General features: G+C 41.0%; 1 protein-coding gene across 2 annotated transcripts in view; it reads right to left on the bottom strand.

The window, feature by feature from the left end:
* The window catches only part of AKAP10 (A-kinase anchoring protein 10), a 74,477-nt gene that overhangs the window by 37,925 nt on the left and 12,193 nt on the right, over nt 1–24,359 (bottom strand). The window contains exons 3-5 of one of the 2 annotated variants that reach the window (XM_010386112.2): nt 19,481–19,663; nt 14,050–14,607; nt 1,116–1,214 (exon numbers count right to left, since the gene is read on the bottom strand). In XM_010386112.2, the coding sequence (XP_010384414.1) occupies nt 1,116–1,214; nt 14,050–14,607; nt 19,481–19,663 (840 nt within the window). The remainder of the gene's footprint in view (nt 1–1,115; nt 1,215–14,049; nt 14,608–19,480; nt 19,664–24,359) is intronic. The other variant, XM_030923341.1, reaches the window with a different exon arrangement.

The raw sequence follows: 24,359 nt of genomic DNA, 5'->3' as shown, positions 1-24,359 counted from the left end.
ATACACTAACATACATATACATATATATATTGGCAGGGGGTGAAGGCATAGGAGAAGGTCGGTCCCAACCTACAGTATGAAAAACACTGCCACAGCACAGCAGTTAAGGTATGTGAGGGTCTAGTTTCAAATCCTGACTCCGCCATGTCTGAGCTGTTACCTTGGACAAAGTACTTAACTTCTCTGTGCTTCAGTTTCTTCATCTATAAAATAACTGTATTTATCCCACAAAGTTCTTTAGAAGTTAAAGAGTTTATCCACAGAAAGTGCTTGGAATATTGTCTGAGACACAGTGAGTGTTCAATAAATGTGTACTATTTATTGTTCTTGCTGTCATTGTTATTTAGGTCAAAGTCTAAGAATTTGGGTCCAACATATAAGAAAAACTTTTTTTTTTTTTTAAAGTTAGCAAATTGCCTTTATTCAGAAGAATAAAGTTACTTGAAACTGAGACTGGACATGAGGCTGCCCTCCTCCTTGCACCTCCAGCTGTGCCAAATGACATAGAAATGACATTGTGCGTGGCACAATCAACTGGCAAAAAATGGCGAGTCATGGGCCATGTGATGGCTCTGGCTAATGCAGGTAGACGGGAGGTCAGGCCCACTGAGGAGTGGGATGAAGCCCTGAGACAGAGAGGCCACCACTGAGACAACTGTCTGGCCATCCAGTTGTCCGCTGGTCTTTAGACGCTTGGGCTGCAGCCCTGATGTCTGGAGACTTTGGCACTGGCCTTTAGCCTCACTGGACTTCCAACCCCGGAAGTTTCTGTCCCGCCCACTTTGTGCACGGGTGCGGGGCTGCCAGTCAGTCCGTCTGGTGGTCTGTGCCAGTGTGCGTAGCCGCCCGCCGGCCCGGCTGCTCAGCAGCGGCCAGGCCAGAGCACCTGCTACATTGCAGCCCTCCCGGCCCAGGCAAAAACCCTGGCGCCAACTGCAGCTGAGAAACTTTTAAAGTGAGCTATAATCTGACATAAAAAATACTCAGAAAACAAATTAGGAAGGGAACTGCTAAATTCCATGTTAAGAAAAAATTAGTCAGTAACCAAAATTGTCAGTTCTGTGCATTTTTTGTTTTGTTTTTTTTTTCTTGCCACAGTTTCAAGCATTGCTTACCTATGATGTCATTTCTCATTGCTTCTGTAATTGGTATTGGTTTAGCAGCATCTGGAGATATATATTTGGTAAAAGTATTCACTGCATCTTGTTCTATACCTGCAAGGGGAGAAGAGAACTTCAAAAATCAAAAAGCCACTTAGACTCCAGTAATGAATTTTTTTTTTTTTTTGAGACGGAGTCTCGCTCTGTCACCCAGGCTGGAGTGCAGTGGCGCGATCTCGACTCACTATAAGCGCCGCCTCCCGGGTTCACGCCATTCTCCCGCCTCAGCCTCCTGAGTAGCTGGGACTACAGGCGCCCGCCACTAGGCCCAGCTAATTTTTTGTACCTTTTAGTAGAGATGGGGTTTCACCGTATTAGCCAGGATGGTCTCGATCTCCTGACCTCGTGATTCCCCGCCTCAGTCTCCCAAAGTGCTGGGATTACAGGCATGAGCCACCGCGCCTGGCCTCCAGTAATGAATTATGTTCATGAATAGCAGGGCTTAGATCACTGTGAGTTCCTATTGCAAAATGAACTTCCATCACGGAGGTGCTTTTTCATTGTTTGGTTTGTGGAAGAGGAGAGTTATATGGGGATGTTCAAAGCTATGGAAAATGCATATGATGAAAAAACTATGCATGAATTTCAAAGTACTTTTACACCAAAATAAACTCATATTAACCTGTTATATCTGAACAGGATCTACTTTGAGGCACTAAGAAGGAGAAAACACCAGTTTGAAGACAGCCCCTATTGGAGCAACATGAATTCTGCTAAAATGGAAGAATAAACATCAAATTTACAGTGAAATTTGGGTGGATGAATGATAAAATTATTGATGCTTTACCAAAAGTTTATGGGGACAAGGCCTCAAAGGAATCAGCGGTTTAAGAGGGATAAGGTACATGAAGTCGGCAGCAGCAGACTATCCACATCAATTTACGAGTAAAAAAAAATTGATCTTGGGGCCGGGCGCGGTGGCTCAAGCCTGTAATCCCAGCACTTTGGGAGGCCGAGATGGGCGGATCACGAGGTCAGGAGATCGAGACCATCCTGGCTAATACGGTGAAACCCTGTCTCTACTTAAAAATACAAAACACTAGCCGGGCGACGAGGCGGGCGCCTGTAGTCCCAGCTACTCGGGAGGCTGAGGCAGGAGAATGGCGTAAACCCGGGAGGCGGAGCTTGCAGTGAGCTGAGATCCGTCCACTGCACTCCAGCCTGGGTGGCAGAGCCAGACTCCGTCTCAAACAAAACAAAACAAAACAAAACAAAACAAAACAAAAATTGATCTTGTTTGTGTCCTATTTGAAGAGGATCAACAATTATCAGCAGAAACAGACAACACCACAGATACCTCAATATTCCTGCCTCTGTTTCCTGAGTAGCTGGGACGACACACACTTGCTAATTTTTGTATTTTTTGTAGAGATGAGGTTCCATCACATTGGCCAGGTTGGCTTCAAACTCCGAGCCACAAGTGATCTGCCCACCTCGGCCTCCCAAAGGGAAGGGATTTCAGGAGTGAGCCCCCACGCCCGGCCACAAATATTTATTGTATGGCTATTATGAGCAAATTACTAAGCAAAAAATGTGTGCCCAAAAGCTTTAAAATCAGAATCTGGTTGGTTGTAAATGCTTGCTTTCCCATTAATCAAAAACACCTGACAATCCCAGATAAATGCAGCAAGAATTTGCCTAGATATTAATGCATATTTATTTTCTGGGGATTAAAACCATTGGAAGAAGTATTAATACTCTTTTTATTTATTTATTTATTTTTTTTTTGAGATGGAGTCTCACTCTGTCACCCGAGCTGGAGTGCAGTGGCCGGATCTCAGCTCACTGCAAGCTCCGCCTCCCGGGTTTACGCCATTCTCCTGCCTCAGCCTCCTGAGTAGCTGGGACTACAGGGGCCCGCCACCTCGCCCGGCTAGTTTTTTGTATTTTTTAGTAGAGACGGGGTTTCACCGTGTTAGCCAGGATGGTCTTGATCTCCTGACCTCGTGATCCGCCCGTCTCGGCCTCCCAAAGTGCTGGGATTACAGGCTTGAGCCACCGCGCCCGGCCTTTAATACTCTTAAATAACACATTAACTATATTTCAGAAACAAAACTAGGTCACACCCTTCTTTCGGATATAGAAAGTTTTCATTTGTTTAAGAACAAAAGAACATTAAAACATTTTAAAACATTCTAATAAATAATAAAATACGTTTTAAAAATTAACTCAATAAATACTAGACTAAAATAAATGCTTTGGGTCTACTTCCTACAATACTTTTTTTTTTTTTGAGACGGAGTCTTACTCTGTTGCCCAGGCTGGAGTGCAGTGGCACAATCTCGACTCACTGCCAGCTCTGCCTCCTAGGTTCACGCCATTCTCCTGCCTCAGCCTCCCGAGTAGCTGGGATTACAGGTGCCCGCCACCACACCAGGCTAATTTTTTTGTATTTTTAGTAGAGACGGGGTTTCACCATGTTAGCCAAGATGGCCTCGATCTCCTGACCTCGTGATCCGCCCACCTCGGCCTCCCAAAGTGCTGGGATTACAGGCATGAGCCACTGTGCCCGGCCCAATTCCTACAATACCCTTTAAAGAACTGTTTAAAAAAAAAAAAAAGTGCCTTTTAGGAAACTGTGAGGTCAGATAAACTAGAATGATCTATTTGAATGGATCTATGTTATTTTTTGAGACGGAATCTCGCTCTGTCACCCAGGCTGAAGTACAGCGGCGCGATCCCAACTCACCGCAACCTCGTCTCCCAGGTTCAAGCAATTCTCCTGCCTTAGCCTCCGAAGTACCTGGAATTACAGGCATGCACCACAATGACTGGCTAATTTTTTTGTATTTTTAATAGAGAACAGGTTTCGCCATTTTGGCCAGGCTGGTCTGGAACTCTTGACCTCAAGTGATCTGCTTGCCTCGGCCTCCCAAAGTGCTGGGGATTACAGGCATGAGCCACTGTGCCCGGCCCAAAATGGATATATTTTAGATCACCGATTTGTCAAGCCATAGTATGACAGTTTCAGGGCACATGAAGTAACAGTTTGAAGTACAAATCTGTTAGAACAATTAAAGTATTGAAGGTAAGAAATTCTTTAGACTATAAATTCATGCAATGGACAAAAATTTTGCTGAACGCTCAGCTTGTGATTATTCCATTTATTACTGTACCGCTGGTGTCTTGGCATATAAAAAAAGTGCTTAATAAACATTTGCTAAAAGAATGAACTTACCAGAAAGACTTGTTGAAAGAATGAATTTACTACATATATTACCACATGTTTTCCTATTATCTTAAATTGTTAGCAATATCTTTACGAAAAATTTTGAGGTCAGGAATTCTCCTTAGGCAGAGGGAAGATGTCTGAAGATAAAGACAGCTTAAAGCAGAGAAGATAAGCAATGGCAGTGGGGCTCCACCTCAAGACACGATGGGCAGGCCTATTCCTAAAAGACCATCAGGCAGTCAGGTAAGGGGCTATGAAGAGTATGTGTTCTAGGCAAAATGCAAAATTAATAAATTTATCAAAGTCAGTACAGAAGAAATTATTTTGTTAACTTCCACCTCTCTGCATAAAGCAAGACCCTAAAATTAAGCTTAGTATCTATTCAAATACCAAGTACAAAGCATCACTGTATCCTAAAGAATTTAGTCAAAAGAAATTTATACACTGCTTTTGAGTTCTTTGTATTGATTTTCAGTTACAAAAGTAGTAAGCCATTACAAATCTGTTCATTGGTAAAAGGAGTAACAAGGACATATTCAAGAAATTCTAGGTCACCCAAGAGTAGTGATATATGCAAATATGAAAAGGTTTATTCAAGAAAGAGATTATCCATTCTTTATGAAAAACGGGAGCTAGAACTACCAGGAGAAGAGAGAGTAAGAATTTCTAGGCTCCAGACAAATTTTATATACAAATATAAGAGATGTTACTATAAAGCTATCTTCTGGAGTTCAAGAGGTTTTAATACAACGAAAGTATTAATAATTGGCTGGGCGCGGTGGCTCACACCTGTAATCCCAGCACTTTGGGAGGCAAAGACGGGTGGATCACGAGGTCAGGAGATCGAGACCATCCTGGCTAACACCGTGAAACCCCATCTCTACTAAAAAAAATTAGCCGGGCGTGGTGGCAGGAGCCTGCAGTCCCAGCTACTTGGGAGGCTGAGGTAGGAGAATGGCATGAACCAGGGAGGCAGAGCTTGCAGTTAGCCAAGATGCCGTCACTGTACTCCAGCCTGGGCGACAGAGCGAGACTCAGTTTCGAAAAAAAAAGTTAAGTATTAATAATTATGACAGAAACTACCACAGGCGGTGTTAAAGTGTTATCTTCCTAATGTGCTTGCTAAAGGGAAAACAGCAAATTAATATAGAGAATATCATCCTTTGATTTGATTTGAAATCCTAGTAAGTAGGTCAAGACGAAATAAGCACACTCTACTGTCTCTCCCATGGAATGCAACTAACAACAATGGACAAATGTATCCAAGGACTTGGAATCAGGTGGACTGAGAAAAGCAACCAGAACTCGCAGTACATCCATACTCCTGACAAGTTTGTCCAGCACCTCCTGGCCTGGACTCAAAAGCTGTAACTGCACACTAGATGCACAAAGAAGAAGTTCCGAGAGAGGCCCTGTTTCTGGTCTGAGGAACAGGAAAGAGTGTTCTCACGGATTAAAGAGAGCGGAGGAAATCCCCTGGGTTGTTGTGTTTTGTTCCTTTCTCCTTTGACTCCCAGGCAGTATCAGAGCAGCCATAGCAGCAATGACAGCAGCTCCAAGAATCCTACTTTCTGACAAGAGAAACTGCAGTCCCAAGAGGAAGAAGAGAAGTCTTGGCCACAGAGGGTGACATAACTACAGGAAGTGTGCTGAAGTATAGGGAATCTAAAGCCCTGACTTTCTAGCCAGACAACAGGAAAGGGATAAAGCGAGGTTGTCAGGAGGCAGAAAGTGTCAGGGATATTACAGAAAAGAAGGAGCCCATGAAAACGTATAGTTGTATGTGTACTCCTGGGGCCACTCGTGAGCTGGATGTGCATGGCCCTGCTTCTAACAGTATACAAAGGCTTTAGGACCTGCCCATTGGCCAGGTCCCGGACTGGACACAAAAAGGCATATAAGCAGATAAGATACAAAACTGAAGTGATGATGGAAACAGAGCCTACAGAATGCTGGTTGGAATTTGTGGCCTGAACCTAAATAAGTCAACTGCTTGTTAAAGCAAAAACTTCAGTATTTTCCACAGGATTTAAACGAGATTCAGAATCATGTAACATAAGTCAAACTGTCCAAGATACAATCCAAAATTAATTGTCATACAAAGAACCAGAAAATCCCATTATCTCATAAGAGAAAAGACAATCAAGAGCACACATATGGTGGGATTATAAAACAAATTTTAAGTAGCTACTAAAACCATGCTCCAAGAAATAAAGTCACTCTTGAAACAAATGATAAGAGTTTCAGGAGGAAAGTAAAAGACATACACAAAAAAAGAAATTTTAGAACTAAAAAACATAATAAACAAAATTTAAAATTCACTACAAAGACTCAATAACAGAATGGAAATGACAGGGGAAAGAACTAGTGACTATGAAGACAGATGAATAGAAATTTTCAAAGTTGAACAACAAGAAAAAAGAATTTAAAGAAGTAAATAAGGCCAAAGGAACCTGCCAAACAATAACAAAACTAACATTTGGGTTACTAAAATCCTAGAAGGAAAAGAGAAAAAGTGCAATGTCAAAAAAAAAAAAAAATTTAAAGACTTAGCTGGGCGCGGTGGATCACGCCTATAATCCCAGCACTTTGGGAGGCTGAGGAGGGCGGACCACAAGGTCAAGAGATCGAGACCAGACTGGCCAACATAGTGAAACTCCATCTCTACTAAAAATACAAAAATTAGCTGGGCATGGTGGTGTCACCTATAATCCCAGCAAGTCAGGAGGCTGAGGCAGAACTGCTTGAACTCAGGGGGTGGAGGTTGTAGTGAGCCAAGATCACGCCACTGCACTCCAGCCTGGTAGCAGAACGAGAGACTCCGTCTCAAAAAAAAAAAAAAGGTATTATTAAATATTTTTATTATATTTCTTTTCTCTCTCTTTTTTAACCTCATCCCTAGCTCTATTTTTATGGTGGTGAAGTTTTCTACATTCCACTTGAAGTTATAAAATAGTAAATGTGAGTACACCGTGAAAAATATGTATATTGTAATTCCTAGAGAAGCCACTAAAAAGCCTACATAAAGATACAATCAATAACTCAACATATAAATTCTGGAAAAAGGCAGGGCATGGTGGCTCATGCCTGTAATCCCAGCACTTTGGGAGGCCGAGGCAGGTGGATCACCTGAGATCAAGAGTTCAAGACCAGCCTGGCCAGTATGGTGAAACCCTGTCTCTACTAAAAATACAAAAAAATTAGCTGGGTGTAGTGGCACATGCCTGTAGTCCCAGTTACTTGGGAGCTGTGGCAGGAGAATCACTCAGAAAGATAAATAAGTAAAATAAATAAATTTAAGGAAAACTTCAAATAATCCAAAAGAAAGCAAAAAAGGGGAAATCAAGGAGGGGGAAACAGAGAAAATAAACATAAAACATATACTAAACTGGTAATCTAAATCCAAAGACATTAATATTATTATGGATAATATAATTAAATTATATTAATACCAATAATTATATTCACACATTATAAATACTCCCAGTGCAACAGTTACATTTAATGTAAATAATTATACTAAAATGTATATTAAAATAATTAAATTTACTCACAAAACCCCCATATTGTGAGAAAAGATTAAAAATAACATGACTCGGCCGGGTGCAGTGTCTCACGCCTGTAATCCCAGCACTTTGGGAGGTCAAAGCAGGTGGATCACCTGAGGTCAGGAGTTCAAGACCAGCCTGGCTAACATGGTGAAAACCCATTTCTACTAAAAATACAAAAAATTAGCCAGGGGTGGTGCACGTGCCTGTAATCCCAACTACTCAGGAGGCTGAGGCAGGAAAATCGCTTCAACCCAGGAGGTGGAGGTTGCGGTGAGCCAGGATTGCACCACTGCACTCCAGCTTGGGCAACAAGAACAAAACTCCATCTCAAAAAATAAATAAACAACACAACCCAACTATATGCTGCCTATAAGAAGCCCCCTTTAAATAGAATTATAAAGGTAGGTCAAAAGGAAAAAAATGGAAAAAGATATGCCATGCAAGCACTAATCAAATGAAAGCTGCAGTGTCTATATAAATTGGACAACAGATATTTCTGATCTCAGAACAAGGAAAATTACCATAAAGAGGGAATTACATAATGATAAAACACGCAATTCACCCAGAAGATACGATCCTAAATGTGTACACACCTAACAACAGAGCCTCAAAATACGTGTAGCAAAACCAGATAGAGCTGAAAGTAAAATTGGAAAAACAATTGTAGTTGGAAAGTTCAACACTCTTCTGAGTAATAAAGTAATATAATTGCATACAAAATATCAGCAAGTATAAAGACAAACTGAATACCATCATTAACCAACTAAATCAACTTGACATTTATAGAAAACTGTCCAAAAACAGAATGCACATTCTTCACACTGTATGTGGTACATTCACATTAAAAATTTTTTTAATGTTATTTTTAAAAATTAATAAATGAAATCATTCAAATATATTCTCTGACCGTAATATAGTGAAATGAGAAATAAATGGTAGAAAAATAACAGGAAAAAAGTCTCCAATTGCTTGCAAACTAAATAACATATTTCTAAATAATTCATGGGTAAAAGAAGAAGACTCAAGGGAAATTAGAACATTTCATTTGTGTTCAGTTCAAAATACCAGAATTTATGGGGGTATAGTTAAAGCAGTGGTTAGAAGGAAATTTACAGCATTAAATGCTTATCTTAGAAAAGAAAGGTCTCAAACCAGAAATCTAAGTTTCTACTTTAAGTAACTTGGGAGAAAAAAAAAAAAGAGTTAAATAAACCCAAAGCAAGCAGGAGAAAAGAAATAATAAAGAGCAGAAAATCAATGAAATTGAAAACAAAAACAACAGAAAAATGAAAACAAAAGCTAGTTCTTTGAAAAGACTAATAAATCCCTATACAATCTGACAACGAAAAACAAGACACAATTGCCAACACCAGGAATAAAAGAGGGATACCACTATAAACCCAAAATGCTATAAATAATTACATGCCCATAAATTCGACAATTCAATACAATTTATTGCTCAAAGGCCATAAAGTACAGTAAAAATTCACTCAAGAAGAAGTAGATAACTTAAATATTCCTGTTATCTATTAAATAATCGGAATTCATAGTTTAAATGACTCTGAGAAAGAAAACCTTAGGCCTGTGCCAGGTACCGTGGCTCATATCTATAATTCTAACACTTTGGGAGGCCAAGGTAGGCGAATCACTTGAAGTCACAAGTTCAAGACCAGCTTGGTCAACATGGTGAAACCCTGTCTGCACTAAAAATACAAAAATTAGTCGGGCATAGTGGCACATGCTTGTAATCCCAGGTACTTGGGAGGCTCAGGCGGGAGGATAACTTGAACCTAGGAGGCAGAGGTTGCAGTAAGCCAAGATCTCACCACTGCACTCCAGCCTGGGTGACAGAGTGAGACTCTGTCTCACACACAAAAAACAAAACCTTAGGCCCAGATGGCATCACTTCCCAATTCAACCAAATATCTAAAGAAGAAATGACACCAATTCTACACAATCTCTTCTAGAAAATGGAAACAGAGTAAAAATAAAAACTTACCAATTCATTTTATAAGGCCACCATTACCCAGTTTTAAGACTTACTATACAGTAATTAAGACCATGTGGTATTAACGAAGGAATAGACACACACATCTTGAAACAGAAAAAGGAGTCCAAAAACAGGCCTAGACAAATATGGCTAAAGTACAAAGGCAATTCAAAGGAGTAAAGGTTGTCTTTTCAACAAATGGTATTAGAACAACTAGACATCCATATGTAAAAACAAACAAAAAACTTGGCCTAGCCCTCACACTTACACAACATTAACTCAAAGAAGATATATATCTAAATGTAAAGTGTGAAACCACAATACTTTTTTTTTTTCGAAATGGAGTCTAGCTTTGTCACCCAGGCTGGAGTGCAGTGGCACGATCTCAGCTCACTGCAAGCTCCGCCTCCCGGGTTCACGCCATTCTCCTGCCTCAGCCTCCCAAGTAGCTGGGACTACAGGCGGCCGCCACCTAGCCCAGCTAATTTATTTATTTATTTTTGTATTTTTAGTAGAGACGGGGTTTCACTGTATTAGCCAGGATGGTCTTGGTCTCCTGACCTCGTCATCTGCCCGCCTGGGCCTCTCAAAGTGCTGGGATTACAGGCATGAACCACCGCGCCTGGCCAACCACGATACTTTTTTATAAGGAAACATATGAGAAAATCTTCATGACCCTTGATTAGGCATGACTCCAAAGGCACAATCCATATAAGGAAAAAAATGACAAGTTGAATGTAAATTAAAAAAAAAAAAAAGTCCTGACCGGGTGCAGTGGCTCACGCCTGTAATCGCAGCACTTTGGGAGGCCGAGGCTGGTGGATCACTTGAGGTCAAGAGTTCGAGATCAGCTTGGCCAACAGGTGAAACCCCGCTTCTACTAAAAGTACAAAAAAATTAGCCGGGCATGATGGTGCATGCCTATAATCCCAGCTACGAGGGAGGCTAAGGCAGGAGAATTGCTTGAACCCAGGAGGCGGAGGTTGCAGTGTGCCAAGATTGCCTCACTGCACTCCAGCCTGGGCGACAGAGCAAGATGCTGTCTCAAAAATAAATAAATAAATAAATAAAAAGAAAAAAAGAGAGAAAAGGCAAGCTATTGAGATGGAGAACAGATCAGTGGTTGCCAAGTGTTGGGACAGAGGTGGGGTATGACTTGAAAGGTGAAGGAACTAACTGTTCTTTACCCTTATAGTGGTGACAGTTACAGGAATCTATGTGTTAAAACGGATAGAAGTATATGTTTTAAATAGGTCAAACTTACCATATATAACATTTGAAGATAATGAAAAAGGGCCAAATGTAACTAATGGTCTTTTAATAACTCCACTGCTATTTCTATTTTTATTGAAAATTACCACCAAAGCAGAGACAGTTTCCAAAAACAATAAATGTATTACAATTACAGAAACATAATCCCAGCACTTTGGGAGGTCAAGGTGGGCAGATCATGAGGTCAGGGGTTCAAGACTGGCCTGGCCAACATGGTGAGACCCCATCTCTTCTAAAAATACAAAAATCAGCCAGGCATGGAGGTGGACACCTGTACTCCCAGCTACTCAGGGGGCTGAGGCAAGAGAATCGCTTGAACCCAGGAGGTGGAAGTTGCACTGAGCCGAGAGTACACCACTGCACTCCAGCCTGGGTAACAAAGTGAGACTCCATCTCAAAAAAATAACAATTACAGAAACAGACTTTGGACTTCCATTTCCAGAAACAGGTTAGAAACGTTTTCCAATACTGAATTCCCTCAAAATGTTTTTTAAAAAGATGAGTTTGTGTTAAAGTAAGGAAAACACTGGGAGCCAGAAACAAATACAGGCAGTTCCCTTATCTGAAACATTTGGGGCCAGTAGTATTCTGGAATTCAGAATTTTGGAAGGTTTTACAGGGACAACACATTAAGTTTAACAGACAGCATATTAATTAACACTCCAGCACCACCTGGGACAATACCCCATAATCAAAAACTATCATATTTCTGCAATAAGTACAAACCTGCACTCATATAGGATTAGTACGAGCACCCAAGACAAAAATTCAGTTTTAAGTGGTACCAGAAGGGTAGTGACACAGGCCCCAGCTGCATGGCAAAAGAGAGTGCAAACACCTGAAATAACCTAATTTATACAGAGTACATAGAGAATTCCCACAGATAAAACTCCAAGAAACATGTTCACAGCCAAAAATCACTAAAATCACAAGCCACCAAGAGTCTGAATCTGAGGAAACAAAGAAATGCTGAATCAGGTCCACAAAAACTGTAGACAGTAGAATTATCAGACAATAAATATACATTTAATAAAACTAAAGAAATAAAAGATGGGATCAAAAGTGGGATGAAGTGTGAAAGGAATAAGAAACTACAAAAAATGATCCATAGAAATAAAAAATTCAGTAACTTTTTTTTTTTTTTTTTGAGATGGAGTCTCACTCTGTCACCCAGGCTGGAGTGCAGTGGCCAGATCTCAGCTCACTGCAAGCTCCGCCTCCCGGGTTTACGCCATTCTCCTGCCTCAGCCTCCCGAGTACCTGGGACTACAGGCGCCCGCCACCTCGCCCAGCTAGTTTTTTGTATTTTTTTTAGTAGAGACGGGGTTTCACCGTGTTAGCCAGGATGGTCTCGATCTCCTGAACTCGTGATCTGCCCGTCTCGGCCTCCCAAAGTGCTGGGATTACAGGCTTGAGCCACCGAGCCTGGCCTAACTTTTTTTCTTTGTTTGAGCTGGGGTCTTGCTTGTTGCCCAGGCTAGTCTCAAAACTCTGGGCTCAAGCAATCTTCTCACCTTAAGCTTCCTGAGTAGCTGGGAGTACAAGTGTGTGCCACTTCACCCAGTTTACAATAACTTTGTGATGAAAATAACATGCGGCCAGGTGTGGTGACTCATACCTGTAATCCCAGCACTTTGGGAGGCCGAGGCAGGTGGATCACTTGAGGTCAGGAGTTCAAGACCAGCCTGACCAACATGGTGAAACCCCATCTCTACTAAAATATAAAAATTAGCGAGGTGTGGTGGTGAGCGCCTGTAATCCCAGCTCCTCAGGAGCCTGGTTGAGGGAAGGAAGGAGGGAGGAAATAACACACTGAAAACTTGATTCAGTAGCAGATTAGACCTCATTTTAGTTCACTGAGAATGAGCGATCTAAAAATCTGAAATCACTTAGCCCTTTGAGACACAAAGAACACTTAAGATGAAAAAGAAGAACATGAAGGCTGTCTAATCAAAATCCCAGGTAATAATTAAGAGTATAGAATTTCTAAACTAATAGAGAAGAAAAAAAACAGGTGCTCTTGTCAAAATGCTTCTAGGTCCACATTTACTGTACAACCTAGGGGAAGTTACCTAACCTTTCTAAGCCCTGGTTTTCTCATGTGTAAATAAGATAATCATGCCTATTACCTGCATAGAGGTCTTGTGACTAATAAATAAAATCCAAATACACACTAAGCACAGAACGTTTTTTTTTCTTTTGAGACGCAGTCTTGCTGTTGCCCAGGCTGGAGTGCAGTGGCACGATCTCGGCTCACTGCAAGCTCCGCCTCCCGGGTTCATGCCATTCTCCTGCCTCAACCTCCCAAGCAGCTGGGACTACAGGCGCGCGCCACCACGCCCGGCTAATTTTTTTGTATTTTTAGTAGAGATGGGGTTTCACCGTGTTAGCCAGGATGGTCTCGATCTCCTGACCTTGTGATCTGCCTGCCTCAGCCTCCCAAAGTGCTGGGATTACAGGCTTGAGCCACCATGCCCAGCCCTAAGCACAGAACTTAATAAATGTCACTTATTGGCCATTTTAAAAATAATTTTTAAAAATTTTATCTGCAAAGTGCAGTAAAATATTAATAAAATTAAGACTGAGGGAGGAAATAAGGCTATGTGGATAATGGTTTGATTTCAAAATCAGTGGAGGAGAAAAGTAGGACATTTGACCCTTCTTCATTTACTAATTCTGATAACACACTTCTTAGAAGGTCCAGACACTCCAGATACCCCTCCTGCTCCTTTTCCATACACCGATCTGACTCTACTACACTCTCCAAATTCTCCCAAATTTACAAGTAGTTAGAGGAGGAAAAAAAAGATTCCAATCATTTTATTCCTCATCTGAAGTTCTGCTTTGTAAATTAAAAAAAGAAAGTGAGACACACACGTACACACAAGAAAATCACATACTCACTTTTCATTAGTTTTCCTGACAATTCTTTTAGCGGAGAAGCAGGACTATTTTTACTGGCTACTGTAAGTGTAGAGGAAGATTCTTGGGTTTCCATGGAAACTTGATGAGTTCCTGCTCTGGCCCTTTCAAGATGGAGAGAATGGGCACTGTCATATTCCTGGGAAAGCAGCAAGTGATTCTGAGTGCTGTTAGTTCTATTATTCAGGTCAATTCCTTCTGAATGAGTCATAAACAACTGTGCTGAGCTGGAATCCTCCAATCTCTTGTCAAGAGAATCAGTTAAAAAAACTGCTGTAGTTTCGTGCTTTTTAGATGGAGAGACAGGCTCAGCCAGTGAGCTCTGCTTCACTGTGTTTAGACTGTGTGCTCTTATTCGTGACCAAGTTGTTGAGTGAAAACTTTCAGCTTCTAACCAAAATTTCACCAAATGCTCCATTCGCCGAAGTTCCATGAATTGAATGAAGTAAGGGAGGACAACAGTGTCATGCAAGACTTGTTCAAGGGTCTTAGAAAGGCTTGATTTGGTCTCTTGAGTCTGGTAGTCCAGACAAGATCTGCCTAAAAGATAGAGGCAAAAGAATTAGCAGTTCAGCAACAAATAATTTCAGATTGACAGATTAGTCGATCACTTTTAGCAATAACTGGTACCAGAGACCTTTAATAAAGTTTACTTCCTACCAACTAAAATAAATTTAAAAAACTACAAATACTATGCTTTTGGTTTCTAAACAAAGTACAATTCTCCAAAACTTGCCTAAATTATTAAAAAGTTCTTCGTAACTCAATAATTCTCATATCTCTTTTAATGGCAATTCAGATCATACAAATTCTTTTTTTTTTTTTTTTTGGGGGGATACTCTTCACTCTTGTTGCCTAGGCTGGAGTGCAATGGCATGATGTCGGCTCAATGCAACCTCCACCTCCCAGGTTCAAGCGATTCTCTTGACTCAGCCTCCTGAGTAGCTGGGATTACAGGCACCCGCCACCACGCCCAGCTAGTTTTTGTATTTTTAGTAGAGACGGGGTTTCGCCATGTTGGTCAGGCTGGTCTCAAACTCCTGACCTTCGGCAATCCATCCGCCTCAGCCTCCCTAAGTGCCGGGATTGCAGGCGTGAGCCACCACACCCAGCCCAGACCACGTAAATTCTTAAGAAAACAAACTTATGATACTAGTTCCAAAGAAAAGGGGCCAATAAAAATATTAAAAACTATACTCAACCTCATTAAAAATTCCAGAAAAGCAAATTAACATAAAATGCATTTTTGCTGTCAAATTAGATTTTTTTCAAAAATTATTAAGCAGTAACAAGGGCACAGGAAAACAAGCAACACTCTCATTCACTGGTCATGGGGATGTAACTGGCAAAACCATTTTGGAGGAGCATTCAGGAATAGATAGCAAAGTCTTAGCAAACTGCATGATTTTCAATTCAGTAATTACACTTGTAGGCACTTATCCTGAGGGAAAATTGTGGATATATCTACAAAGATGTTATGAAGTCAGCATTATTCATTCATAGTAGCTTAAAGAGTAGCTTTGAGATCGTATCTTGAAAAATGAAACTAAACTTAATAAAAAATCATTTATCTTATATTTAACTAAATTTAAGTTATAATTATAACCACAAGCTAATTGTTAGGAAAAACAAAAAAAATTTTTTTTAAATTGGCTTTCATAGCAAGATCATAAAGATGGTCATTCTTACAAAACTGACTGAGGGTTTCATCAATTTGTCAAAAGAGCTTTTCTTAATCCGTTGATCATAAAGATGGTCATTCTTACAAAACTGACTGAGGGTTTCATCAATTTATCAAAAGAGCTTTTCTTAATCCATTGATACTCAAATCATTTTTTTGAAGTACGCCATGTCATCATCATCAGTCTTACTGTCAATGTCAACTAGTTCATCTTTGTCAACATCACAAACTTGAGGAAATTCTCATCTTCTGCGAGATTTACAATTTCTTTTAATTAAATTCTATGAGATAATGCTAGATTCACATGAAGTTGTAAGATAAAATACTGAAAGGGCCAGGCGTGGTCGCTCATGCCTGTAATCCCAGTACTTTGGGAGGCTGGGGCGGGTGGATCATTTGAGCCCAGGAGTTCAAGACCAGCCTGGGCAACATGGTGAAACCCTATCTCTAAAAAAATAATAATACCTGGAGATCCCTTGTACACTTTAGTTTCTCCCATGGTAACATCTTGCAAAGCTATTGTACAATATCACTCTAAGATACTGACAGTGATACAACACTCTAACTTATTCAAATGATTTCCCCAGTTTTACCTGTACTCATTCCTGTTTTTAGTTCTTTGTAATTTTATCACATTGAGATTTCTGCATCCACTGCCAAGATAGAATTTCAACATCACAAGGATCCCTCATGTTGCACTTTTATAACTACACCCACTTATCCCTCTCACCTCCTTGTCTCTAACATCTGGCAAACACTCATCTTTTCATTTCTCTAATTTCCCTATTTCAAGAATAGTATCCAAATGGAATCACACTGTATGTAGCCTTTAGGGATTGGCTTTTGTCTGACAGCAAAATTCCCTTGATAGTCACCCAAGTGGTTGCATGTATCAACAGTTTGTTCCTTTTTATTGCTGAGTGGTATTCCATGGTATGAATGAACCAGTTCATTCACCTGCTGAAGAACATCCAATTTTTTGATATTAAGGTGCTATGAACATTTGTGCACAGGTTTTTGGAGGAAGGTAAGTTTTCATTTCTCTAGGAAAAATGCAGAGTGCAACTGCTAGGTCATATGGTAATTGCATGTTTCACCTCATAAGAAACCACCAGCCAAGCATGATAGTTCACGCCTGTAATCCCAGCACTTTGGGAGGCCGAGGCGGGCTGATCACCTGAGGTCAGGAGTTCAAAACCAGCCTGACCAACATGGTGAAACTCCATCTCTAAAAATAAAAAATCAGCCTGGCATGATGGCAGGCACCTGTCATCCCAGCTACTCAGGAGGCTGAGGCAGGAGAATCACTTGAACCTGGGAGGCGGAGGATGCAGTGAGACAAAATTGGGCCACTGCACTCCAGCCCGAGAGATTCGTCTACAAATAAATTTAAAAAACAAACAAACAAACAAAAAAACTGCTTAGGTCAGGCATAGTAGCTCACGCCTGTAATCCCAGCACTTTGGGAGGCCCACACGAGTGGATCGTTTGAGTCCAGGAGTTCGGGACCAGCTTGCGAAACATGGCGAAACCCTGTCTCTACAAAAATACAAAAATTAGCCAGGCGTGGTGGTATATGCCTGTAGTCCCAGCTACTCAGGAGACTGAGGTGGGAGGATCACCTGAACCTGAGGAGGCTGAGGCTGCAGTGAGTTATAATCACGCCACTGTACTCCAGCCTGGGCAACAGAGTGAGACCCTGTCTCAAAAAAAAAGAAACTGCTGTTTTCCAGAGTGTCTGTACCATTTCAAATTCTCATCAGCAACTTATGAGTGATCCAGCAAAACTTACAATTTTACTCTGTGAGCCACGTGCATTTTGTTTGCTATGTATTATTGCTAAGTGTGACCCACAAACACATTGACACTGGTTTGAATACACACAAAAGTAGAGAGAGACGTCAAAAGAAGGACTGATTTTATTAGAAGTCTATTCGTTCATGGATCTTTTTTTCAACTTATGACAACATGACATGCAATTTTCTTTCTTTCTTTCTTTCTTTTTTTTTTTTTGAGACGGAGTCTCGCTCTGTCGCCCAGGCTGGAGTGCAGTGGCCGGATCTCAGCTCACTGCAAGCTCCGCCTCCAGGGTTTACGCCATTCTCCTGCCTCAGCCTCCCGAGTACCTGGGACTACAGGCGCCTGCCACCTCGCCCAGCTAGTTGTTTGTATTTTTTAGTAGAGACGGGGGTTTCACCGTGTTAGTCAGGATGGTCTCGATCTCCTGACCTCGTGATCCGCCCGTCTCGGCCTCCCAAAGTGCTGGGATTACAGGCTTGAGCCACCGCGCCCGGCCATGACATGCAATTTTCTAAGTGCAAAAATTTGGTTAACAAATACTGAGAAAATAAAGGTATCCTGCATATGTTTTTGTTTTGGAAGAACTTATTTTAATATAAAGGATTTTACCATATATACTGTGATTTGCTTCTCACTTTTAAACATGCCTTAGACATTTTCCCATGTCTTTTTTAGACTTCTAAATGGCTACACTCAGCCAGGTGTGGTGGCTCACATCTGTAATCCCAGCACTTTGGGAGGCCTACGTGGGAGAATTGCTTGAGGCCAGAAGTTTGAGACCAGCCTGGGCAACACAGTGAGAACCCGACTCTATGAAAAAATTAAAATATTATCTGGGTGTGGTGACACATGCCTGTAGTCCTAGTAACTCTGGAGGCTGAGGCGAGAGAATAGCTTGTGCCCAGGAGGTGAAGGTTGCAGTGAATCATGATCGTACCACTGCACTCCAGCCTGGGCAACAGAGTAAGATCCTGTCCCCCCAAAAAAAATAAATAGAAACAAATGGCTACACTATACGCCAGAGCAATGAGTATACCACAGTTTGGTTATTTTCCTCTAACAGATATATCTATGTTGTCCATAATTTTTTGCTATCACAAACAGTACAACAATGAATAGCCTTAAACATACATATATACATGTGCATATGAATGAGCATATCTGAGGACTAGGTCTTAGAAAGAGTAGCCTAAATGACATGCACATTTTATACTGATTTCCAAATTGCTTTCCAAAGAGTCTTCAACGAATTACATTATCACTAAATAGGAGGGGTATTTTTCCTTGCATCTTCACTAACATTCAAATTGTCAAACTTTAAATATATGCTAATGTGGGTCAGGCGCGTGGCTCATGCCGGTAATCCCAGCACTTTGGGAGGCCGAGGCGGACAGATCGTGAGGTCAGATTGAGACCATCCTGGCTAACTCGGCCCATCTCCACTAAAAATACAAACAATTGTATTGTTTGTATTGTGGAGGGTGCCTGTAGTCCCAGCTATTCAGAAGGCTGAGGCAGGAGAATGTCGTGAACCCGGGAGGCGGAGCTTGCAGTGAGCCAAGATCCTGCCACTGCATTCCAACCTAGGCGACAGAGCATATATATATATATGCTAATATGTTAGGGAACATTAACTGATTATTTTAATTTGCACTTCCCTCAGTAATAAAGTGAAGCATCTTTTTCATATATTTATATTTAGTGGTCCGACATATTTCTTCTGGAAATGCTTGTTTTTCTACTGGGCATGCTTTATATTCTATACTTACAGAAACACAACACAGTGCTAACCATTATACTTGTAGTTGTTATTTTAAAGATTTTTTTCCAAAGCATCTTCCAGTTATATAGTTCTGTATCCTATGACAGAAGTTTCACATATTGTACTCAAATCCTTCTGTTGCAAGTTAACAAAAAATGATAGTTACTTACCCAGGTCACCAAAATGAGCGGCCTCCATGTGGCTTGGCTGCTTCTTAAGTGTGGCTGTCCTGCTACTTGAAAAGGAGTCCATGTTGGCAGAAATGGCATTGATTGCAACATGACTTGGTCCTGCAGCCTCCAGCAAGGCATGATTTTTAGTGCTTTTTTGTGGGGAATGTACGGATATTGAAGCTATAATTTTTCAAAAAATTGTTAAGAATTAAACACAATTTGATAGCCTAAAATTCTCATAAGGGGGCTTTCAGAGAACTTTAAAAAATTAAATTTTGTAACATTACTCTTAAGTCAGCATACTCAGCAAAAAATACTTTACAGGAAAAGTAACTTAATCAAGTGGCAGAAAATTGGGAAGAAAACACGCTATTTTTTTTTTTTTTTTCAGACAGTCTTGCTCTGTCATCCAGGCTGAAGTGCAGTGGCACGATCTCGGCTCACTGCAACCTCCGCCTCCCAGGTTCAAGTGATTCTCCTGCCTCAGCCAGGAGAGTGGCTGGGATTACAGGCATGAGCCACCACACCCAGCCAGAAAACATTCTAATATTATTTATAATTCTCAAAATACTGTGCCAAAAAGTTAAAAGAGCGAGATCTTTCTCTGAGAACTTCTATTGTGTATAAAGAGTAACAAAGCCAGAAAGCATTCTAAAATATGGATTATTTAAAAATCCTTAAACCTTGCTTGCTTTAGGAACAAAATTGAAATTGCAGAATAAATGCTTAGGGTGGGAGGAAACCTAGAAAAACATTCCTTAGGCCGGGCGTGGTGGCTCTGCCTGTAATGGCAGTACTTTGGGAGGCCAAGGAAGGTGGGTCACCTGAGGTCAGGAGTTTGAGACCAGCCTGACCAACATGGTGACACCCTGTCTCTACTAAAAATACAAAAAATTAGTCGGGTGTGGGGGCAGGTGCCTGTAATCCCAGCTACTTGGGAGGCCGAGGCAGAAGAATTGCTTGAATCTGGAAGGCGGAGGTTGCAGTGAGCTGAGATCGCACCACCGCACTCTAGCCTGAGCAATAAGAGTGAAATTCCATATCAAAAAAAAAAAAAAAAAAAGAAGATAAAGCACACTCAAAATTCATAAAATATATTTTTAGTAGTCTGAAGAAATATCAATATCACCCTTTTGGTTTCAGAATAAAGATAATTTCAGTCATTCAATAATAGTTGTGGGAATTACAAAATGAAGAGTGACTATCTTCAAACTATTTTTTCAATTTTAAAGGAAGGTTTATTCTTATTTTCATGAGAAATTGGAAGGAGCAAAATAATTTTTAGCTTATTTATAAACAAAAGCCAGTTTTCGTGTTCAGACAAGTATGAGTCTATAGGAATGGTGAGACTCTTGCATTGTTTCTTAATTAGATGTATATAATATAAAATGCTATTAACTCATTTGTACAAGGCTTTCCCTGGTCCCTCTAAACATCTCTGTTAGAACTAGCAACTTATTTTTACCACGCCTTCCTCATAGTCTATCTTTCTTGGTTTCCATGGTATCATACTCTCTTAATTTCCTCTTCTATCTGCTCATTCCTCTCATTCTTTTAATATCCATTTATCATTGCCCAGTGTGTCAGATATGGTCTGCTTCTTTGGCTCCTCTTCTTGAGACTATCTGTTCTTCTTTTATTCTTTCTGCTAGAAAGCATACTTACTCTCAAATCTTTAATTATTACTAGAGCAATACTTTTCAAACTTTTTAAAAGCTGCAACCTCCTTTGCTTACCCCCAAAATAAACTTAACAAGGAGTCGGGCGCGGTGGTTCATGCCTGTAATCCCAGAACCTTTGGAGGCCGAGGCGGGCGATCACGAGGTCAGGAGTTTGAGACCAGCCTGGCCAACATGGTGAAACCCCATCTCTACTAAAAATACAAAAAAAATTAGCTGGGCATGGTGGCGCGTGCCTGTAATCCCAGCTACTTGGGAGGCTGAGGCAGGAGAATCGCTTGAACCTGGGAGGCGGAGGTTGCAGTGAGCCGAGATCTCGCCACTGCCCTCCAGCCTGGGCAACAGAGCGAGAATCTGTCTCAGAAAAAAAAAAAAAAAAAAGTAATTCTGGCAAATTCAAGGGGAACATCTTACACCCTCCACATGGACTCTTTGCAACAGCTCCTGGGGTACACCTCTGCAGAGCAGATGAGAAATCCCTGATCTCTATCTGTGAATTGTCTTTGACCTGGACTTTGGTCTTGTATCACTGATTACCCGCTACTAGGCATTCCCACCCACACTGACTTTACCATCTTCAGCACAATCTATCTAAATATCAACTTAAAACATCATCGTCGGCCAGGCGCGCTGGCTCAAGCCTGTAATCCCAGCACTTTGGGAGGCCGAGACGGGCGGATCACGAGGTCAGGAGATCGAGACCATCCTGGCTAACATGGTGAAACTCCGTCTCTACTAAAAAATACAAAAATCTAGCCGGGCGAGGTGGCGGGCGCCTGTAGTCCCAGCTACTCGGGAGGCTGAGGCGGGAGAATGGCGTAAACCCTGGAGGCGGAGCTTGCAGTGAGCTGAGATCCGGCCACTGCACTCCAACCTGGGCGACAGAGCAAGACTCTGTCTCAAAAATAAAATAAAATAAAATAAAAAATAATAAAAAATAAAATAAATAAAATAAAATAAAATAAAACATCATCGTCTGATTCTCCTCTCAATTTCCCTGTCTGTTCAATCCACCAGGCTCCAAAACTCAAAATCTTGGTCCCATTCTTTTTCACTGTATCTGTTTACTTGCCAAGATTTGTTGACTTTTCCTTCAAGATGTTTAAACATTTACTTACCTGTTTATTTTTAACACCACACCCTCAGTGCAAGTCTGTCTGTATTATAACAAAAACACTTCCGGGGTCTCCATCCTGCAAATCTCTTCCAGACTAACCTTTCATAAACACCATACTTACAGCATCAATATCTTGCTCAAAAACCTACAGTGGCTTCCTGCTTCCTGTCTCAATTCTCTTTTCTGGTCTTTACAGCCTTCTATACCTTCATCTCAATCTTTCTGTAAAAATCTCCCTTTACTTGTCTGAAGGCCCCTCTGCCCAATATATCTTCAAATAAGAAGCTGGGCTGGTAGGGAGAAAAGAGAAAGAATCTCTCATTCAAATCTTTCTTAATCTTTAACTTTTTTTTTTTTTTTTTTGAGACGGAGTCTCGCTCTGTCGCCCAGGCTGGAGTGCAGTGGCCGGATCTCAGCTGACTGCAAGCTCCGCCTCCCGGGTTTATGCCATTCTCCCGCCTCAGCCTCCCCAGTAGCTGGGACTACAGGCGCCTGCCATCTCGCCCGGCTAGTTTTTTGTATTTTTTTTTTTTTTTTTTTTTTTGAGGCGGAGTCTCGCTCTGTCGCCCGGACTAGAGTGCAGTGGCCGGATCTCAGCTCACTGCAAGCTCCGCCTCCCGGGTTTACGCCATTCTCCTGCCTCAGCCTCCCGAGTAGCTGGGACTACAGGCGCCCGCCACCTCGCCCGGCTAGTTTTTGTATTTTTTAGTGGAGACAGGGTTTCACCGTGTTAGCCAGGATGGTCTCGATCTCCTGACCTCGTGATCCGCCCGTCTCGGCCTCCCAAAGTGCTGGGATTACAGGCTTGAGCCACCGCGCCCGGCCCTTAATCTTTAACTTTTATACAAGGTAAGTGTCACTTCCATGAAGTCTTCCCTAAACTTCAGAAATCATTTGCTGACCTCAAATTCCTCTGAACTCCTTGTGATGCTTCATTTAGTTTGACGAATTCAACAAATTGAAGGCTATGTTAAAACTAGATAATGACAGCTACCAATGGAGGACCTACTATATACCAGGCACTATACTAGTTTCTCTATGTATCTTTTTTTTGGATATTATTTCATCTATCTCTCATGACAATCTTGTAAGACCATATCTTCCTCATTTTAGAGGTGAAGACAAAAATGAAAACAAGTTGAATACTTTGCCCTAGATTAATGAGCTAGTAAACAGCCATTTCAACAGGCAGGATTTCAACCTAGGTTTGCCAGACTCTAAAAAATCACTCTCACACCTGCGGTTTAAAATTCAGACCTTAAAATTACTGTGCATATAAAATAACATATGTAACATATGTAAATGAATGACTCAAAAGCACCTGCCACCCAACATAACAAAACTGAACATATAATTTCCTGGCTTGGTTCTGTTAGGCAAGTCAGAAGGTATGTATCAATCTTAAATATTCCTCTCTTTCACACCTCATATTTAATCAATAAACTTCTATCCATTTTGCCTCCTAACGTTTTTTCAAGTCTGTTCAGATCTCTTTACTTCCATCACTACCAATCTAGGCCAAGCCACCTGTGGAATTACTTGATTAACGTTCCTCTCCCCTACTAATCTGGAAGTTTAATGAGGGCAGGACCTAAGTCTTTTTTGTTCACTGTTACAGTTTTTGTCTAATGCCCAGAATAGAAGAAGTGTTCTATAAATGGCAGCTATTATTATTTTGGTTTATTTGCTACTGTTCTGTATATAAGTTTGTCTTTCTAATGAGACTGCAAACGTCTTGAGGGGCTGTTTCTTGTACTGCTTCTGTATTATCCTAAGGTTAAGTCAGTGAATGTTAAGCACAGGTTACCTACTATCATAATCAGAGTATGAGCATAAAATTTTTTAGCCCGGTAGAGATTTAGAAATTAACTAGGCCAATTCCCTCATTCAACAAATGAAGAATCTGAAGAAAGTTACAACTTCCCAAGGTCATACTGTTAGTGGCAAAGTTTAGAGTGAAAGACTGGTGTTCTCACTGCCTGAGACGTCTAAGTTCCTTCCTTCTACTACAATCAGATCTAGTCTTTTCAGGTCTCTGCTTGAGAAGGGCTTTAAGCCTTTATCAATGCCAATCAAATTT

The sequence above is a fragment of the Rhinopithecus roxellana genome, chromosome 19 (assembly GCF_007565055.1).
Source record: "Rhinopithecus roxellana isolate Shanxi Qingling chromosome 19, ASM756505v1, whole genome shotgun sequence".
NCBI classification, from domain to species: domain Eukaryota; kingdom Metazoa; phylum Chordata; class Mammalia; order Primates; family Cercopithecidae; genus Rhinopithecus; species Rhinopithecus roxellana.
This window is presented reverse-complemented; position numbering and strand designations above follow the sequence as displayed.